At 34.4% G+C, this 16103-nt stretch overlaps 2 protein-coding genes across 2 annotated transcripts; both read left to right on the top strand.

Annotated features, from left to right (window-relative positions):
• The first annotated feature begins 1740 nt into the window (after positions 1-1740).
• Positions 1741-9536, top strand: LOC136986866 (methionine aminopeptidase 1D, mitochondrial). Its single transcript, XM_067284494.1, has 6 exons — positions 1741-2146; positions 2882-3073; positions 3149-3312; positions 8639-8736; positions 8822-8869; positions 8942-9536. Exons 1-6 carry the CDS (start codon positions 1784-1786, stop codon positions 9082-9084), a joined length of 1008 nt encoding a protein of 335 aa, XP_067140595.1. The 5' UTR covers positions 1741-1783; the 3' UTR covers positions 9085-9536.
• Positions 9537-12161: 2625 nt separating this feature from the next.
• LOC136986871 (uncharacterized) lies at positions 12162-15065 on the top strand. Its single transcript, XM_067284499.1, has 4 exons — positions 12162-12260; positions 12333-12701; positions 14073-14453; positions 14854-15065. Exons 1-4 carry the CDS (start codon positions 12215-12217, stop codon positions 14964-14966), a joined length of 909 nt encoding a protein of 302 aa, XP_067140600.1. The 5' UTR covers positions 12162-12214; the 3' UTR covers positions 14967-15065.
• Positions 15066-16103: the final 1038 nt, after the last annotated feature.

The following is a 16103-nucleotide window of genomic DNA, read 5'->3' as shown; positions in this document are numbered from 1 at the left end:
AAAAAGCTAGGAACAAAGGATTACTGCGTAGCAATGTTTTTCAACCTATTTGGCCATGTTACACTTATAAAATATGGAAGCATTCAAAGCACACTTTGTTGGAAAAATTAAAGGCTTACGTATATTACGAACATTTATTCGAGAACAATCTTCCATTTATACTTATACAATACGTATTTATACAACAGGATTTTAAAATCGCACCAAACCAGTGGTTGAAAAACAATGCAGTACAGGTTAGTGCCATTTGATCTCCAAACCTTTTTGATGGCGTACCCCTAAGACGAAAATAATTATAAGTTTTACCCCGTATAATATAATATAAATCATTTTAAGTACCACAAAATAAAAGCAATGTGTTTTGACCGGTGCCGCATACCTGTTATTATGTATTTAAAAATCTATTGTTTTTGAGTACTCGAATACATATTAGGACAAGGAATTGGAAGGAATGTCGAATCAAATTGAGTCTCACTCGTCTGCAATAAAACTTTTCAAATAAATTAGAAAAATGTGCATACAATATCTATGTTTATAGAATGAATTACCCGAGAAAAAGTTGCGAAATTTTCACTAGAAATACATAATTCCTGCTCTAACCGCAATTTGAATTTTTTCCCTGAATGACGGCGAGCCTACTTCTTCGGGAGGATGACAGGGATTAGACAGACTGCAAACAGGACACACGTACAGTATTAACCCAGGTGTATTTACGGCCGGATGGCCGAGCGGTAAAGGTGGCAGCCTACCGCTCTGGGGGACCCGGGATCGAATCCGAACGGGTCGAATAATCCCCAGGAATTTTTCGGGGGTGGTCCGTTCGGATATGTCGGGCCCCGTCCCTCACCACCCGGTCGCCCCATTGTGGGCCTGGCCGAACCCATAATGGGCCTACTATAAGAGGCCCTCTTAGTGCCCACAGGGTGGAAAGAGCTAAAAAAAAAAAAAAAAAAAAAAAAAAAAACCCAGGTGTATTTGAGTACCCCTGGGGTACGCGCATCTCACTTTGGAGACCATTGGGTATATTGTATACAAAATTAAACGCTTATATTTAAGATTTACAAGAAAATTCTAAAAACAATCTTTCTGGAATTTTCTTGCAAAATTTTGATCCTGGCTATTCACTACTGGTTTTATTAATGGTAATTAAATATTATATGTAGGGTGTATGGTGGCGCCATCTGTTATCATATTTTATTAAAATCTTTATTATATTTTAAAATATTATAAAGGGGCAGAAAGCTTAATTTTGGGTATACAGACGAGTTTTATATTTAAAAAAAATTGTAAATGCTAATAAAGAATAAAATCGTCACTAAATCTGACCCCACCGGAGATGATCGAATCCATAAAAATAAGGCCTTCTTGCAAATTGATGCCCGCAGAACGGAGAGTTAAAGATAATAGAAAAAATATATAAATAAAATTTAAATAATTATTATATTAAATGTTTATTTGTTTTATTCAAATCTCAAAGTATAAAATTTTTAAAAATATTTATTAAAACTAATTTTAAAAAAGAAAGGTAGGTGGTGTTTTGGTTGTGATTGATACACGTGTTATCGTCACGTGCCTAACGTATAAAATTATCAATTTGGCTGTGGGAAAACCAGAGAAATTAATTCTAAAATGATATTTAGATGAACGTATTCTTTAATAATCCTAACTTAAGATTTTAATTACGTACCACAGATTAATAATTGTTAAACATAAGTAAATAAATAGTCACGTTTAACCCATAACGTTACACAAGTTTGGAAATATTTCTTTACATTTGAATAAAATGCTTGTAAGAAAGTTACATCTCTTGACCAGCTTTGGTATACATCAAAATATAAAGTGTGAAGTGTTAAGATCCCATTACAGATACATAAATCAAAGTTCCTGTAAATTAAAGAATAATAGCATTTATGATATGATTAGTGCCTTTTCTAAAGAAGCTAAATATGACGTTGTGTTACCTTGGGATGTGAGCCCTCAAAAATTAGTTCCCCGTCACGTCGAATGCCCTGAATATGCAAAGAGTGGTTTCGTGTCCGAAAGGTCGACGGAGGTCGAAATAAAAAACGAAAGTCAGATTGCGTCGTTAACGAAATCTTGTCGGTTGGCTAGAAGTATTTTGAATTACGTTAATGAGAACATAAAGGTGAAGATAAAGGTGTTTATACTAAATTGGTGGTTCTTGATTTTATGGTTTGTGGATCGCTTAAACCGAATCGTATGTGTGATCGCTTATCCATAAAAAATTACTTTGAGTATGCATTAAAAAATTCTACCTATTTAACAGATAAGTTGTACATAAAAATATTCATTCGTCTAGTTAAATGATAGAATTTTATTTCAGAAAAATGACTACGTCAGTCCATACACCATATTGTGAGAATCACTTAAACAATGAAATAATGAGTATGTTCTGGTATGCATCAAACGGTGTCACGATGTACCAAAATGTGTTCTGATATTCACCGAGTTCGTTGGGCTAGTTTCTGGTGCATGTTGAACTCGTCAGGCTGTGCTTATGGTGAGCGATATGACCACCTCCATAGTTACATTAATACCATTTTTACTACCCATCTATATCTGAATTTACTATGACAAAAGTTTGCAAATGCTAATAAAGCTCCGATTGCTTCCACCATCTTGTTAGGTTGCCAGACATTCCAGTAAAAGCTTATTAAACTGTTCACTGGTGCATTGGTTGTGGCTAAGACTGATGCATACTGGAATGTATCCATTGAATCTGTCTTACGAAATCTCAACAAACAAACCATTATTTAAAGAGCCAACTCATTTTTCTCTTTAAATAATGGTTTGGTTGTTGGTATGATTATATATTTGTTGTTAGAATTTACAAATGATAATTCCAATTATTGCATTTAAGGTAGGAATGACAACCGAAGAAATTGATAATCTCGTTCACGAAATGTGTATTCGAAACAAAGCGTATCCGTCACCACTAAATTATATGGGTTTTCCAAAATCAGTTTGTACGTCTGTAAATAACGTCGCCTGTCACGGTATACCCGACAGCCGTCCGTTAAAAGATGGCGACATCGTTAGCGTAGACGTTAGTGTAAGTATTCGAGTTTACATTCAGAAAATTTGAATGGTACTTTCCTTAAACTAAACTGACGTTTATTATTAACAGGTATATATTAATGGCTACCACGGTGATTGCGCCGAAACATTTGGAATCGGAAATGTCGATAAGAGAGGTCAAAAATTGATTGAAGTCGCTAAAACTTGTTTATACGAGGCAATGAAGATTTGTCATTCGGGTCAATTTCTTTGTGAAATAGGAAAAGTTATCAGGTATATATAATAGTAGTAGTACAGGGTGACCTGAAAGTTACTGTGCAGTTAAAAAAATTTAGTAAAGTTTTATTAAAGGTGAAGTTTTACATATGGTATTGCAGTTTCTCTACAGCAAATACTAGAAATATCCCCAGAAGCCAGAAGACGTGTGCACGTGATGCTGCATGTTGTCGAACACATTCTGGAGGGTAACCGAGGTGATCTGTTTGGTGTGTTGCGTAATTGCAGTCTTCGGCTCCTCCAGAGTCGTGGCGGGTTCTCGTACCCCAGAGATAAACGTCCGAGGAAGTGAGGTCTTGTATACAATACTGTACATATAACTTTAATGTTACTACAAATTTCTCTCTGCACAGTAACCTTTTGGACACCCCGTATTAAATAACATTAATTAAAAGAACTACAAAACATTGAAATGTTCTCTTTGGAATTTGTAAGGATTATATTTCATAATTTGGATATACGTAAAAGTTTGCTTCTTGTCCTTTTCAAATTTTAATAAGCCTTCATAATTTTATCAAGCCTACATGTTTGTGTGATAAGTTCTCAGACTAGAAGCCGATATATGAGCTTGATAAACATTAGATTTAAAAGAATGAAACAAAATAGAATGGAGATTATGAATCATGAACATTCCTGAAAAGTTGGCTTCTCTTGCATGGAAAAAATATTCAATGTTTTCTAAGTTGGAGTATTATCATCATCATCATCATTATTTATTTCACCATCATCGTCTTCGTCGTCTACTTCTTGAAAGTCAAGAGTAGTATCAGAAATAGCTTCAATAATTTCTTCATCATTTAAGGGGTATGATGTCGGATATTCTTGGTTGATGGAAAGTATGTATTCAAGTACGTATTGGTAGTGTCGACAATATATCACCGAAACACTTTAATAAGTCTTGCAGATCATATTCACTTGCATTTTTAGTATTTCTTGGTTCTTCACTTGCATATATTTCATCTATAGTCATAGGGAGAAGGCATTGTGATTTTTACCCAGCACATTTAATCATATCCAAACTTCATTCAACATGTACGCTACATTTCTTACTCTATCTTAGTTATTTTTGATCATGTTATGTATTAGGTTGTTGCAAATGAAATGGTCAATTTTACTTCTGACTTTGAACATTTATTAATTTAGTTTAAAACTTACATATTGAATCAAAATTGTCTCCGCCAACATTAATACACTTTTCCCAATGCAATAAAAATGAATTAATGTCAATTCGATAGAAATCATGAGAATGAGAAGCCAAAAAGTGATTAAATCAATATTTTGAACAATACTTTTAGTTTTTAGCAATTTTTTAATATTATTATTAAATACCGGAGCTAGGATTATATTGCACGGTTTTAATAGTTTAACTTTTTCAAACACTATGGGGATATAATTAAGTTTTTTTATTGATCATTTGACTTTGTAATGCATTTTTTTAGGTTTTATTTGGATCAGTATTGTTAAGCCATTGTTCTATTACCTTATTTGGATAATTGTTTAGTTGAAAGATTTTATAAATGTATTCTATTTCTTTAGTTTGTTCAACATAACTGCGCGTACATGTTTTAATTTTGGTGATGTACATGTTAAATATATTTCTCTTAATGTACATAGGTGTGCTGGAATGATAGTCACTTCGTATCAATATATAAAACTGAATAAAGATCCTATGTCATACATATGAGAAAACTTGGAAAACGTTTTAAAAAAAGCTAATAATATTAATGTAAATGATTTTAACAAGATTTTAGATTACAATTTAAGAATTTCTAGACTCAATATTGGGCCCACCAGTAGCCGAGCGGTTCTGTTGCTAAACACTGGGAATTCAGTTGTGGGTTCGCGCTGCGCTCGGACGGGCCGGCTACGTGGAATTTTCCGGGTTTTCTCCACATTTGTAACACCCGAATAGGTGCCAGTTTCCCTTACAAGACCTCTCGGAAGGCATTTTCCCTCGCATAACATCACGCACCAGAGAAGGCAACGAGGAACCACTCTGGTTGTAACTTCCCCTAGGATACACCTTGGCACCTTAACTAACGACTTATTAACCTGCGCCAGGTGCTCGTCGACGTCAAGATTTCTGATATGGCACGTGGAGAGAGAGGCCGAATATTAAAGTTAAAACGCATAAAGTACAAGAATCATATAGACCATTAGTAGATATTAAATTTTCCATTTTATATAATTTATAAAAATTCCTTAAGAATAAATTAAATCAATATCACAATTGTGAATATAGTATTAAAAATGTAGACCAATTCATTGAAAACCTTAAAAAACTTAATAATGACTGCAGAACGATGAGAAATATGTGTCAATCTATACATAGAAAATTTATAATTGATACATTAACTAATTTAAAATGTGATAATTGGGTAATTTAACTTGGTTCAACTTGTTTTAAATAAATAATAATTTTATTTGTAATACAAACTGTTTTAGACAATTGGTTGGTATCTTCATGGATTCATGTATAAACCCTAAACTAGCTGAATTGTGTATGATAAAAATAGATCAAATTGTTAGAAAATCTCCATGGAATACTTGAATATAATAGATATCTAGATGATTGTTTCATCATTTATGATAATACTCTAACCAACCCTCAAATAATCCTTGACTGTGCCAATAGTATAGTAACTAACATAACTTTTGATATTGAATTTGAAAGTAATGGCAATTTACCATTTTTAGACATATCACAGTCGAAAGACTTTATAATAGCTTAAGTTTTAAAAAATACATTAAACCATTTAATGTAGGAAAAGTCGTTAACTATCGTTCCAGTACACCTATTTATATTAAGAGAAATATATTTAACACGTACGTCACCAAAATTAAAACATGTACGAGCAGTTATGTTGAACAAAGTAAAGAAATAGAACACATTTATAAAATCTTTCGACTAAACGATTATCCAAATAAGGTAATAGAACAATGGCTTAACAATACCGATCTCAATAGAACCTAAAAAAATACATTACAAAGTCAAATGACCTACAAAAAACTTAATTATATCCCCATAGTGTTTGAAAACATTAAAAACCTATTAAAACCGTACAATATAACCCTAGCTCCGGTATTTAATAATAATAATAATAATAATAATAATTGCTAAAAACTAGGGAAAGTATTGTTCAAAATATTGATGTGATGCAACAAAATAATGATATATATATATATAGAATTTCCTGCAGTTGCCAACTGAATTATCAATACATCAATAAAATACAATTACACTAATTCGACAGCAGCCATACATTGTAACAGAGAAGGTTGCGAGATCTTACTCGATGACGTAAAAATCCCCACAGAAAGAAAAAAATATTATTAAAGGGAAATTATATGAGCATTTAGAAATTATTAAAATGAACTTAAATGATGGTCTAAGTATTAGTGAGATCTGGCAACCACTTCTTCACGACAGGTAGAGTCCGCTGGAGATCACATCCAGTTATAATACACTGTGTTGTATTTTTGTCGATTTATATTGATTTTCACACAGTGTAATTTGTACAATTTTAATGGGTTTAAAATAAGGACCGAAGAGGGGTCATTAAGGCCCGAAATACATATCCATATCCAGCAATAAAGGCTATATCAGTAAGAGTTCCTTGTGTGATGTAAGTTACTTAATTAATTTAAAGACGAGTGTAGTACATTTTGATAATTGGAGAAAAGTTTGGTTTAATGTTATTTAGAAAAGAGACATTTTTTTACATTTGTGTGGTGTGATGATAGAAATTAACAGATTTAATTTGCTTATGAAATTATCTTTGCCATTGCTATATGCTGCAGTTTTTTTGTAATGTTAATAAATGGGATCGTTTAAGATTCCATGAAGACATTTTGAATTTAATAATACAGGATCTTCCAAAAAGAATGTTACTATTTTAAATTATTATAATTAAAGTTTATTATTATCTGAGAATGTCATAACGTACATTAAAACGTTGGAAAACGGTCCAAATTTTACATTTGCCCATTAAAATTTTTCCATGCATGCACTAATGTCACACAGTATACATCTGTCTTATACTCAAATTCTTCCCAGGCTGGCTATGGTATATCCATCAATTTTCCCGCAATTCTATGGTTCCTGCAGATTGCTTGCATTGCACAATGGCGAGCAATTCTGACTTTGCAAACACAAAATGCCTTCTCTGTTGCAGAGTGGCCATTTTTGTGTGCGGTGCTTCCTACAGGTAGTAGATGACATGACGTTTGAATGCGATGGGAGACGAAAGTCAAACGGTCACTCTATCGATTGGTGTGCATTGTGTACTTCTCGGATAATAATTAACGTAATTTAAAATGGCAGCAGTCAATTAGGAAAACCCTGTATACACACTTACGGGATGTCTCAAAAAAACATTTATCTAATAATTTAGTCACAAGGAGCAAATATATTTAGACATCAAAAGCATTTTAAAAGTTAAACTTTCTATAGTAGCGAACAACAGACACTTTTTGGGTTCCTAAATCTCAAGTTAAAGTTTAGACAAATGACAAATCATCTCAAATATTCGAACCATTGACTTCTAGGCACTGCTGACATATTCAAACAAACAGTCTGCAAATATCCATCAGTTTCTCTGTATAGATCATTGCATATTTCTCTTTGACGGCAGTTAATTCGGGTGTAAAGTGAATTCTATAAAACTTTTGACACAACGGTCCTAATGTCAAACGTTTCGTAGAATCCAAGAAGTATGCAATATATACCCTCCGGTAAAACTGTCCGAGTTTCGTCTCCCATCCACATTCAAATGTCTTGTCATCTACTATCTCTAGGAAGTGCGTAAATGAAAATGACGACTCTGCAATTAAGAAGGTGTTCTGTGTTCTGCGATTTGCAAAGTCGGAATCACTCGTCGTTGCGCAACACGAGTAATCTGCAGGAGTGCAGAAGCTGCACAATTCTGCAGTTCCTATAAATGTGGAGCCGTAGAATTGTGGCTGCTGCGGGAGGGGTGACAATTGATATGCCGTAGACAGTGTAGGAAGAACAGATGACACCATTGCAATTTTAAATTTTTTGTCAGGAAAGTTACGCGACTCGTTGCCGATTTTTTTATTGGACTATTTTAAGCCCAATAAGCAAAATAAATACTTAAAATAGCCCAATCCAGCAGATTGATTATTCTAATAAATCAGGTTATGGATGTTACCATATTCAAATATACATATAATTTATGAAAATCAGACTACTGATTGTTATTGACATAAATAATGTATAAAGCATTAATATTTCAGAATATTGATTTTTTTTGATGATTTCGGACAGAAATACTAATAATAATTTTTATTTTTTAAATAGCAAAACTGCATCGGCGTCCGGGTTTACGGTCGTACCGGCATTCTGTGGCCACGGAATAGGGACTTATTTTCACGGAGCTCCGCAGATATTACATTACCGTAAGAGTCGCATTTACGTTCTATCGAGGTCAACCGTTTCGGATTAAAAGTTGATTTATATGAGATTACATTGGTTTGTTTTCAGCAAATAACGAGAAAGGTGTTATGAGGACAGGAATGACTTTTACAATTGGTAAGTTAAAACTTTGAATTTATATTAAAATTTGATTATATTTGGAAACTTTAATTTTTCAAATCCTTTTAGAGCCCGTTATATGTGAAGGAAAACCGGATATCGTCGTCCTCGAAGACGGATGGACTGCGGTTACACTCGACAATAGTCGCTGTGCTCAATTTGAACACACGATTCTAATTACAGATAATGGTGTTGAAATACTAACAATTTAACAATTAAATAATATTAATGTGTAAATACATAAAAAAATCAATGCGAAATAAAATTATACAGGGTGTCCAAAAAGTTACTATGCCACGAGAAATTTGTAACGATATTAAAGTTACATATATGGCATTGCATGCGAGACCCAAGTTGTATGTCCCGCATTTCCACTTTTCGGTAGACGGAATTACCACTTGCTCACACAGACTTTCCGTTTTTTGGGCTAAAGTTTTTGAAAGACTGCCGATTGCGTAATGTTCTACGGGATCTGGACCTCACTTCTTGGATTTTGCAACCTCTCGAGTATATTTTCAGCATTTGCCATAGGAGAAACTGCAATATCATGTATAAAACTTTACTCAAACCTTTTCTATTGTACAGTAACTTTTTGGACATGCTGTATATATGCAGCCGAAGGTTTGGTGTACAACCACACTTTTACAGTTTTACCAAAGAAATTTGATTTTAATATTATACAACACAAGTGTTTTTTTAACATTTTTCATTTGGCCGTCCTCTGAAAGTTTGTTTGTTTTATGTTTTGTTTTTGCTAATACACAAGGAAGGCCCGAATGAAAAATGACCAAAAATGTTTGCGACGTTTGGTATTAAAACCTAATTTCTTTACTCAAACTGTAGAAAAAGTATGATGTGTAGCATCTGATGTTACATAAAATACAATAAATGTTTTAAATTTATGACATTAATTATATATTTATTATAACTTTTCCAAAAAAACACAAATTAATGCACTCCATATTGATAATAGGACGGCCAAAACGTAAAATTGTCAGACTCGTTTGAATCTGTGTCAAATTTTATAGTATGCACGGGGCTTGACGGGCGAGACAACCGGGCGACTACCTCGTAGAAAAATAAACAGTCGAAAATGTTCAAAAGGAGAAAATAATAATACGGCAAAGTCCCGTAGATGTACGTTAAAGTTGTTCGTAAATAGTTCGTGCAAGAGTGCCAGTATCGGCATTGCTCTCTGCACTTATGTTTACGCAGTTGCTCTTTTTAGCGGCATCGGCAACCGAAACCAGCTTACTCTTACAGTTATTTGGTAAACCCCTCCCAAAGTGTGAGCAAGTGCAAGTTCTTTATGCTGGTTGCATGTCCACATAATTATCAGAATTAACACTAAAAAACATATTGACTGTATTTGTCAGGCTCAACACTTCTAATTGAGCATAGATATGGTATTAGCAACTGTTATGCAAAGGCAATGAATCTGTTCAGGCACTAAGAGAAAGCTTTTTATCAAAGCCCATTATGGGTTCGACCAGGCCCATAAAAGGGAGGCCCTTAGGGCGAAAAAGCCTAAATAAAAATAAAATAATAATACAAAACGCCAAGTTTTAAATCCCTTCAACTTTGTGTTAATGGGCTTGTGAACAGTACAGTACAGTGTAAAAGAAAATGTATCAAAGCGTAGTTTCCCAATCGGTAGCTCGCGACCCCCTTTAGATGGTTAAAATCGTATTTCCAGACAGTAAGGTTGAGAACTTGGGGGGAAAAAACCATTTTAAATGATATTAAGCGAATTTAAACGGTTTTATTTTAATGAATATTGAAACTTTTACAGTAAAAAGCTGTATCGATCGGCACACTTGGAAAGATTCTTGAATAAATTAACCAAATAAATAAGTGAAATTATTAAAATTTGATATAAGATTTTATCGTTTAACACAAGAGAAATCCAAGAAATTAATATTGATACCGACATTAATCGCATTATCTTAATTAATATCAAGAAAGTATCACCGACGAATTTTTACGAAGAAAAAAAATAATAAAAGTATGCTTCACAGAACTGAAATTACATTCAACTACATTAAAAATTAATGAGCGTCTAAAAAAATCCTCTAAAGAGACTTAAAAACAGTGATTTTCTATTTAATATCTCTTGAAATCTAGTTAATTGGGTTCTATAATGTTCTAAAAACATTAATTTCTTCATTTAGATGAATTCTCTTGTCGCTCATCTTAATGCCATTTGATTCATGGAGTGAACTGCATTAAAATTTTTAAAAATTAATGAGTTTCTCCTACAAAAAAAATTTTTTTCCTCTACAAAAACCCAATCGCAACTGTTCCAAAACACTTAAATGGCTTCTCATTTCTTTAAAACCTATTTAAATACGTTCTTAAACCCTTAAAACCTAGTTCAATACGTTCTTAAACCCTTAAAACCTATTTAAATACGTTCTTAAACCCTTAAAACCTATTTAAATACGTTCTTAAACCCTTAAAACCTATTTAAATACGTTCTTAAACCCTTAAAATCTAGTTAAATACGTTCTTAAAACCTAGTTCAATACGTTCTTAAACCCTTAAAACCTATTTAAATACGTTCTTAAACCCTTAAAACCTATTTAAATACGTTCTTAAACCCTTAAAATCTAGTTAAATACGTTCTTAAAACCTAGTTCAATACGTTCTTAAACCCTTAAAACCTATTTAAATACGTTCTTAAACCCTTAAAACCTATTTAAATACGTTCTTAAACCCTTAAAATCTAGTTAAATACGTTCTTAAAACCTAGTTCAATACGTTCTTAAACCCTTAAAACCTATTTAAATACGTTCTTAAACCCTTAAAACCTAGTTAAATACGTTCTTAAACCCTTAAAACCTATTTAAATACGTTCTTAAACCCTTAAAACCTATCTAAATGGATTCTTAAACCCTTAAAACCTATCTAAATGAATTCTTAAACCATTAAAACCACTTTAGAACCTAAAGTTATTAGGTTCTAAAGTGTTGCAAAAAAGCAAATTTCTCTAACTAAACGGGTTCCGCACTTCGTCTCCATCACTTTTGGCACATTTAAACGCGACGAAATTGAATTTTACATTTTCTACATTAAGAAATAAGTCCGATATTATTTTCCAAAATACAGAAATTTGTGTTGGTGTACCAGTAACTATGGAAACAAAACTTTTCTACCTCGAAAAATTTATTATGTATGATGCACCCGACCCATAACATTAATTACGAAAAATCCTATTGGTCGATAACGGGAGCGAGCACGTGACTTCCATCGGCAAATGAACAGCGAGGAACAAGGTTTAAAAGATGACCATCATCGTCGTCATTTTGACATCTGCACAAATGTTGGAAGTATTTCATTCCGATGGAAGTATTTCTATTGCTGTTATTATCATCTGCCGCCGCCACGGGTAAGTTAATTCTATAAATTTAAATATATATTCGATTAGAAAATAAACTAACCGCTTAATCATCCTAATTAGAAAAATTAGATTTGACACTACACATGGACCCGTTAAAACATTCGGAAGCCAAAGACAAATGCAAGAAAGAGAATAGGAACCTGCTGTTACCCAGGGATCTGGACGTATTAGAGCGTTTTCGAAATAATTTAGAGCTTAGAATTAATAATTCCGCGTGGATTGGACTGGCGAAGATTTCTAAAGGTAGGAAAAGTTCCTGGTATTTCTCCGACGGCAAGAAAGTTCCGGACGATTTCGAATTTTGGGACGTCGACCAACCCGCTTCCGATGGAGATTGCGCTACTATGGACGGTCGCAACAAAATGCAAACAAGGGTCCTCAAAACTAAATTACCTTTTGTGTGCGAAAAGAAGTTATCCGGTAAACAGAGTATGTATAAAATTACTTCATTTGCGGTTTTACATTGTTTTGCACCCGTTTGCAATTACGGATTCTTCGTGCCCAACGGTAATCGAGTAAAAATTCCTGATCGTAAAACGCCATTGATCAATCCTCCAATCTGGAGAATTGATCAATGGCGGAGAAGCAGAGGACCTAGCGTTATCCGTTATCGGGACTGTTTCAAAACTTTCGAGGCCCCAGGCCCAATTCCTTTGTACGGATGACACCCGTAAGAATGCGAGATTCCGTGCCACGGTCGGATCTGTTCGCGTGTTGATAGTGATACGATACCTCCATTATAGTGTTATCTACACACCCATAGGCAGGGCCCGCTCCGTATATTTCGGGACCGGTGCAAAATATATGCGCGGGGTGCTGCAGAATGCATGGGTCGCACACTCGTGAAGCGTATTGTCAGAGTGAGGCATTGATGGAATGTCAGTTAAATATCCCGATCGTAGAAAAGATTCGCCGTTTCGCGAAGTAACGAACAATTTAGTTTTTAAGTGTTTCCTCGAGCAAAAACGCCCACCAATGGACAAAACCGCTGACACTAGTAGTTGGTGGTGGATTCGCGCCTGAAAAATGGACTGGCCACGTGAAGTTTCTCGGTTTTTTTCATCTTTGTAACACCTAAACAGGGAACCAGTTTCTCATAAAAGTCCACACGGGCGCAGTGGCGCGTTATGGTTTAATGGGGCCCAGGCGAATTTGAATTAGGGGATCCCTGTGTACGGTGTTGACTTAATAGTTTTCTTCGCGAGATTGTTTTGAGAGGTTAAAGATTTTTTTGGAGTCCCCAGTTGGCGAGGACCCAGGAAATTGTCTTTTTTGCCCATAAAATAACGCGCCACTGCCCAGAGGTATCCCACCTCGGCAGATCGCCCACCGTATACAAATAAACTAAATCAAATTGAACAAAAACGCTTCCACCAATGACCGAGTAGAAAACACTGGTAGTCGTTCGCAGGTTCGGGCCTCACCAAAGGGATTCCCAAAATGAGTTTACCGGATTTTCTTCACCTAACGCCTACATAGGGACCACTTTCCCTATGTAGAAAGAAATCCAGTTTCCCTAAGAAGGGGATTTTCTAAAATCCCCTTCTTAGGCAGATTGCCCATGCGTTGTGTTACCTCATCCCATTAATCCAATCCTATCTGGACCAAAAAAACACGCTTTCCATCATGGTAATACCGTTTCACGGATCGGGACCAACCTATCCATAATATCCCGACCATGAATCATATTCCTGATCAGTAATAAAATTTCCTATGAACTTCCATTGATCACCAAAGATCTTTACAATACCCAAAAACGAAAACAATCGAATATTTTAATTATTGCCTTTCTAATTCTAGAATGCGACAACGCCAAAGACATGTGGAAATACGACAATAAATGTTTGAAAGTAGTCCACACACCAGGCTATTGTTCGGTGGCAAAATCAAACTGCAAGAGACTAGGTGCCACCTTGGCCATTGTCACAACACAGAAGGAATTCGAAGACATACAGAAAGAGATAATCCTATCGACTTTAGACAAGCGAGTGTGGGTGGGTTTGGAGAAAATTAATGGAAAGTGGGTGTTGGAAGACAAAGCGGAACCCCTGGAAATCGATAACATGTGGATGGAAGGGACTAAAATTGATAAACACACCAAATGTGCCGTCCTTTCGACCAGATTCGATCGATTGTTTCCGGTTAAGTGTAATCAACACACGGCGTATCCAATCTGTCAAAGTAAGTGATATCTTATTAATGACACCGCGGCGTACCACTTTATTGCTTTTAATTATAATTAAGCAAGATAATTAATTAATCGAGAGCTATAAGTTCATGTTTCGCAAACAGGTTAGTATATAATTAGACGTTAGAAGGGTGAAGGAACACGAAACAGGTGAGTTTTGCTCGGTTTCCATGAGCTTTAAGCGTGTGCCGGGCTTAAAAATCATGAGAAATGAGCAAAATGTTGTTACTTTTTCATTGGTTTGAGTGAATGAGAGTGAGTGGAATGCACTTGGATGAGTGACCAACCGAAAATTCCACATGTTTTCCTAGCAGAACGACATACTGACGCACTAACCTTTCTGATTATATCTTTCTTAGTACAATAATGTAATTGTTTTTCTTAATATTTCAGGTATGCATAGATTATGGAAGAATGTATTTCAGACAATAATAAATTCATCAGTTAAAAACACTGTTTTTGTGTTAAAAGTATTATTAACTTTTGAATTAATAAATTATGTATGACATAATCTACTAATGGCGATTTTTAAAGTCGAACAACTTGTCATTAAGTGTCCAGATAAATATTTTATTATTAAAAAATATTGTACTTTTAATCATTTATCATCGCTGCCATTTTTGTAACGTGAATAAGTCAAAATGGAAGATAATGTCCAGAATCTAATTTTAAATTGTTGAGTTTAACATGTACAATTATTTTAATTAAGCAATAAATGTAATTAAAGGGTACTGGAATATGTAAATTAACAATTTGACTGCCTCTCAACGGTGCTGCAATTTATAAAGGTGACCCTTTTAGTATCTTTAAATGGTGCTGCAATATGTAAATCGCCCTTTTACTACCTCTAAAGGGTGTTAAATGTGTAAATTAACCATTTACTGCCTATAAATGGTGCTGCAATGTGTAAATTGGTCCTTTTACTGTCCATAAATGATGCTGCAATATGTAAATTGATCCTTTTACTACCTCGAAAGGGTGCGAAAATGTGCAAATTGGCCCTTCTACTGTTCATAAATGGTGCTGCAATGTGTAAATTGGCCCTTTTACTGTCTATAAATGGTTCTCGCAATGTGTAAATTGGCTTTTCTACTGTCCGTAAATGGATGCTGCAATGTGTAAATTGGCCCTTTTACTGTCCATAAATGGTGCTGCAATGTGTAAATTGATCCTTTTACTACCTCGAAAGGGTGCGAAAATGTGCAGATTGGCCCTTTTACTGTCCATAAATGGTGCTGCAATGTGTAAATTGGCCCTTTTACTGTCCATAAATGGTTCCGCAATGTGTAAATTGGCCCTTCTACTGTCCGTAAATGGAGCTGCAATGTGTAAATTGGCCCTTTTAGTACCTATAAAGGATGCTGAAATATGTAAACTATATTTCTTTATATTACTTTCTAAAGAAGATATTCAAATATATAAATTAATACCTTCACAGCCTGTAGAGAGTATTAAAACACAAAAGCTAAATGTGTTTTAAATAATCTGTACACGTCCTTGTAGAATTTGTTTTACTACCAAAAAAAGTAGCAGCATCTAAAAATTTTGTAACCTGTTAAATAAATTACGGTCGTAGTAAACGATACAAAAGACCTAGTTAAGCTACTGAATATTGTATATAAACGTGCATAGGTAAAATATTG

Source organism: Centruroides vittatus, unplaced genomic scaffold, assembly GCF_030686945.1.
Source record: "Centruroides vittatus isolate TY-2023 unplaced genomic scaffold, ASM3068694v2 scaffold_1209, whole genome shotgun sequence".
Taxonomy (NCBI): Eukaryota; Metazoa; Arthropoda; class Arachnida; order Scorpiones; family Buthidae; genus Centruroides; species Centruroides vittatus.
Note: the sequence above shows the minus strand (reverse complement) of the source record. Positions and strands in the feature narration are given on the sequence as shown.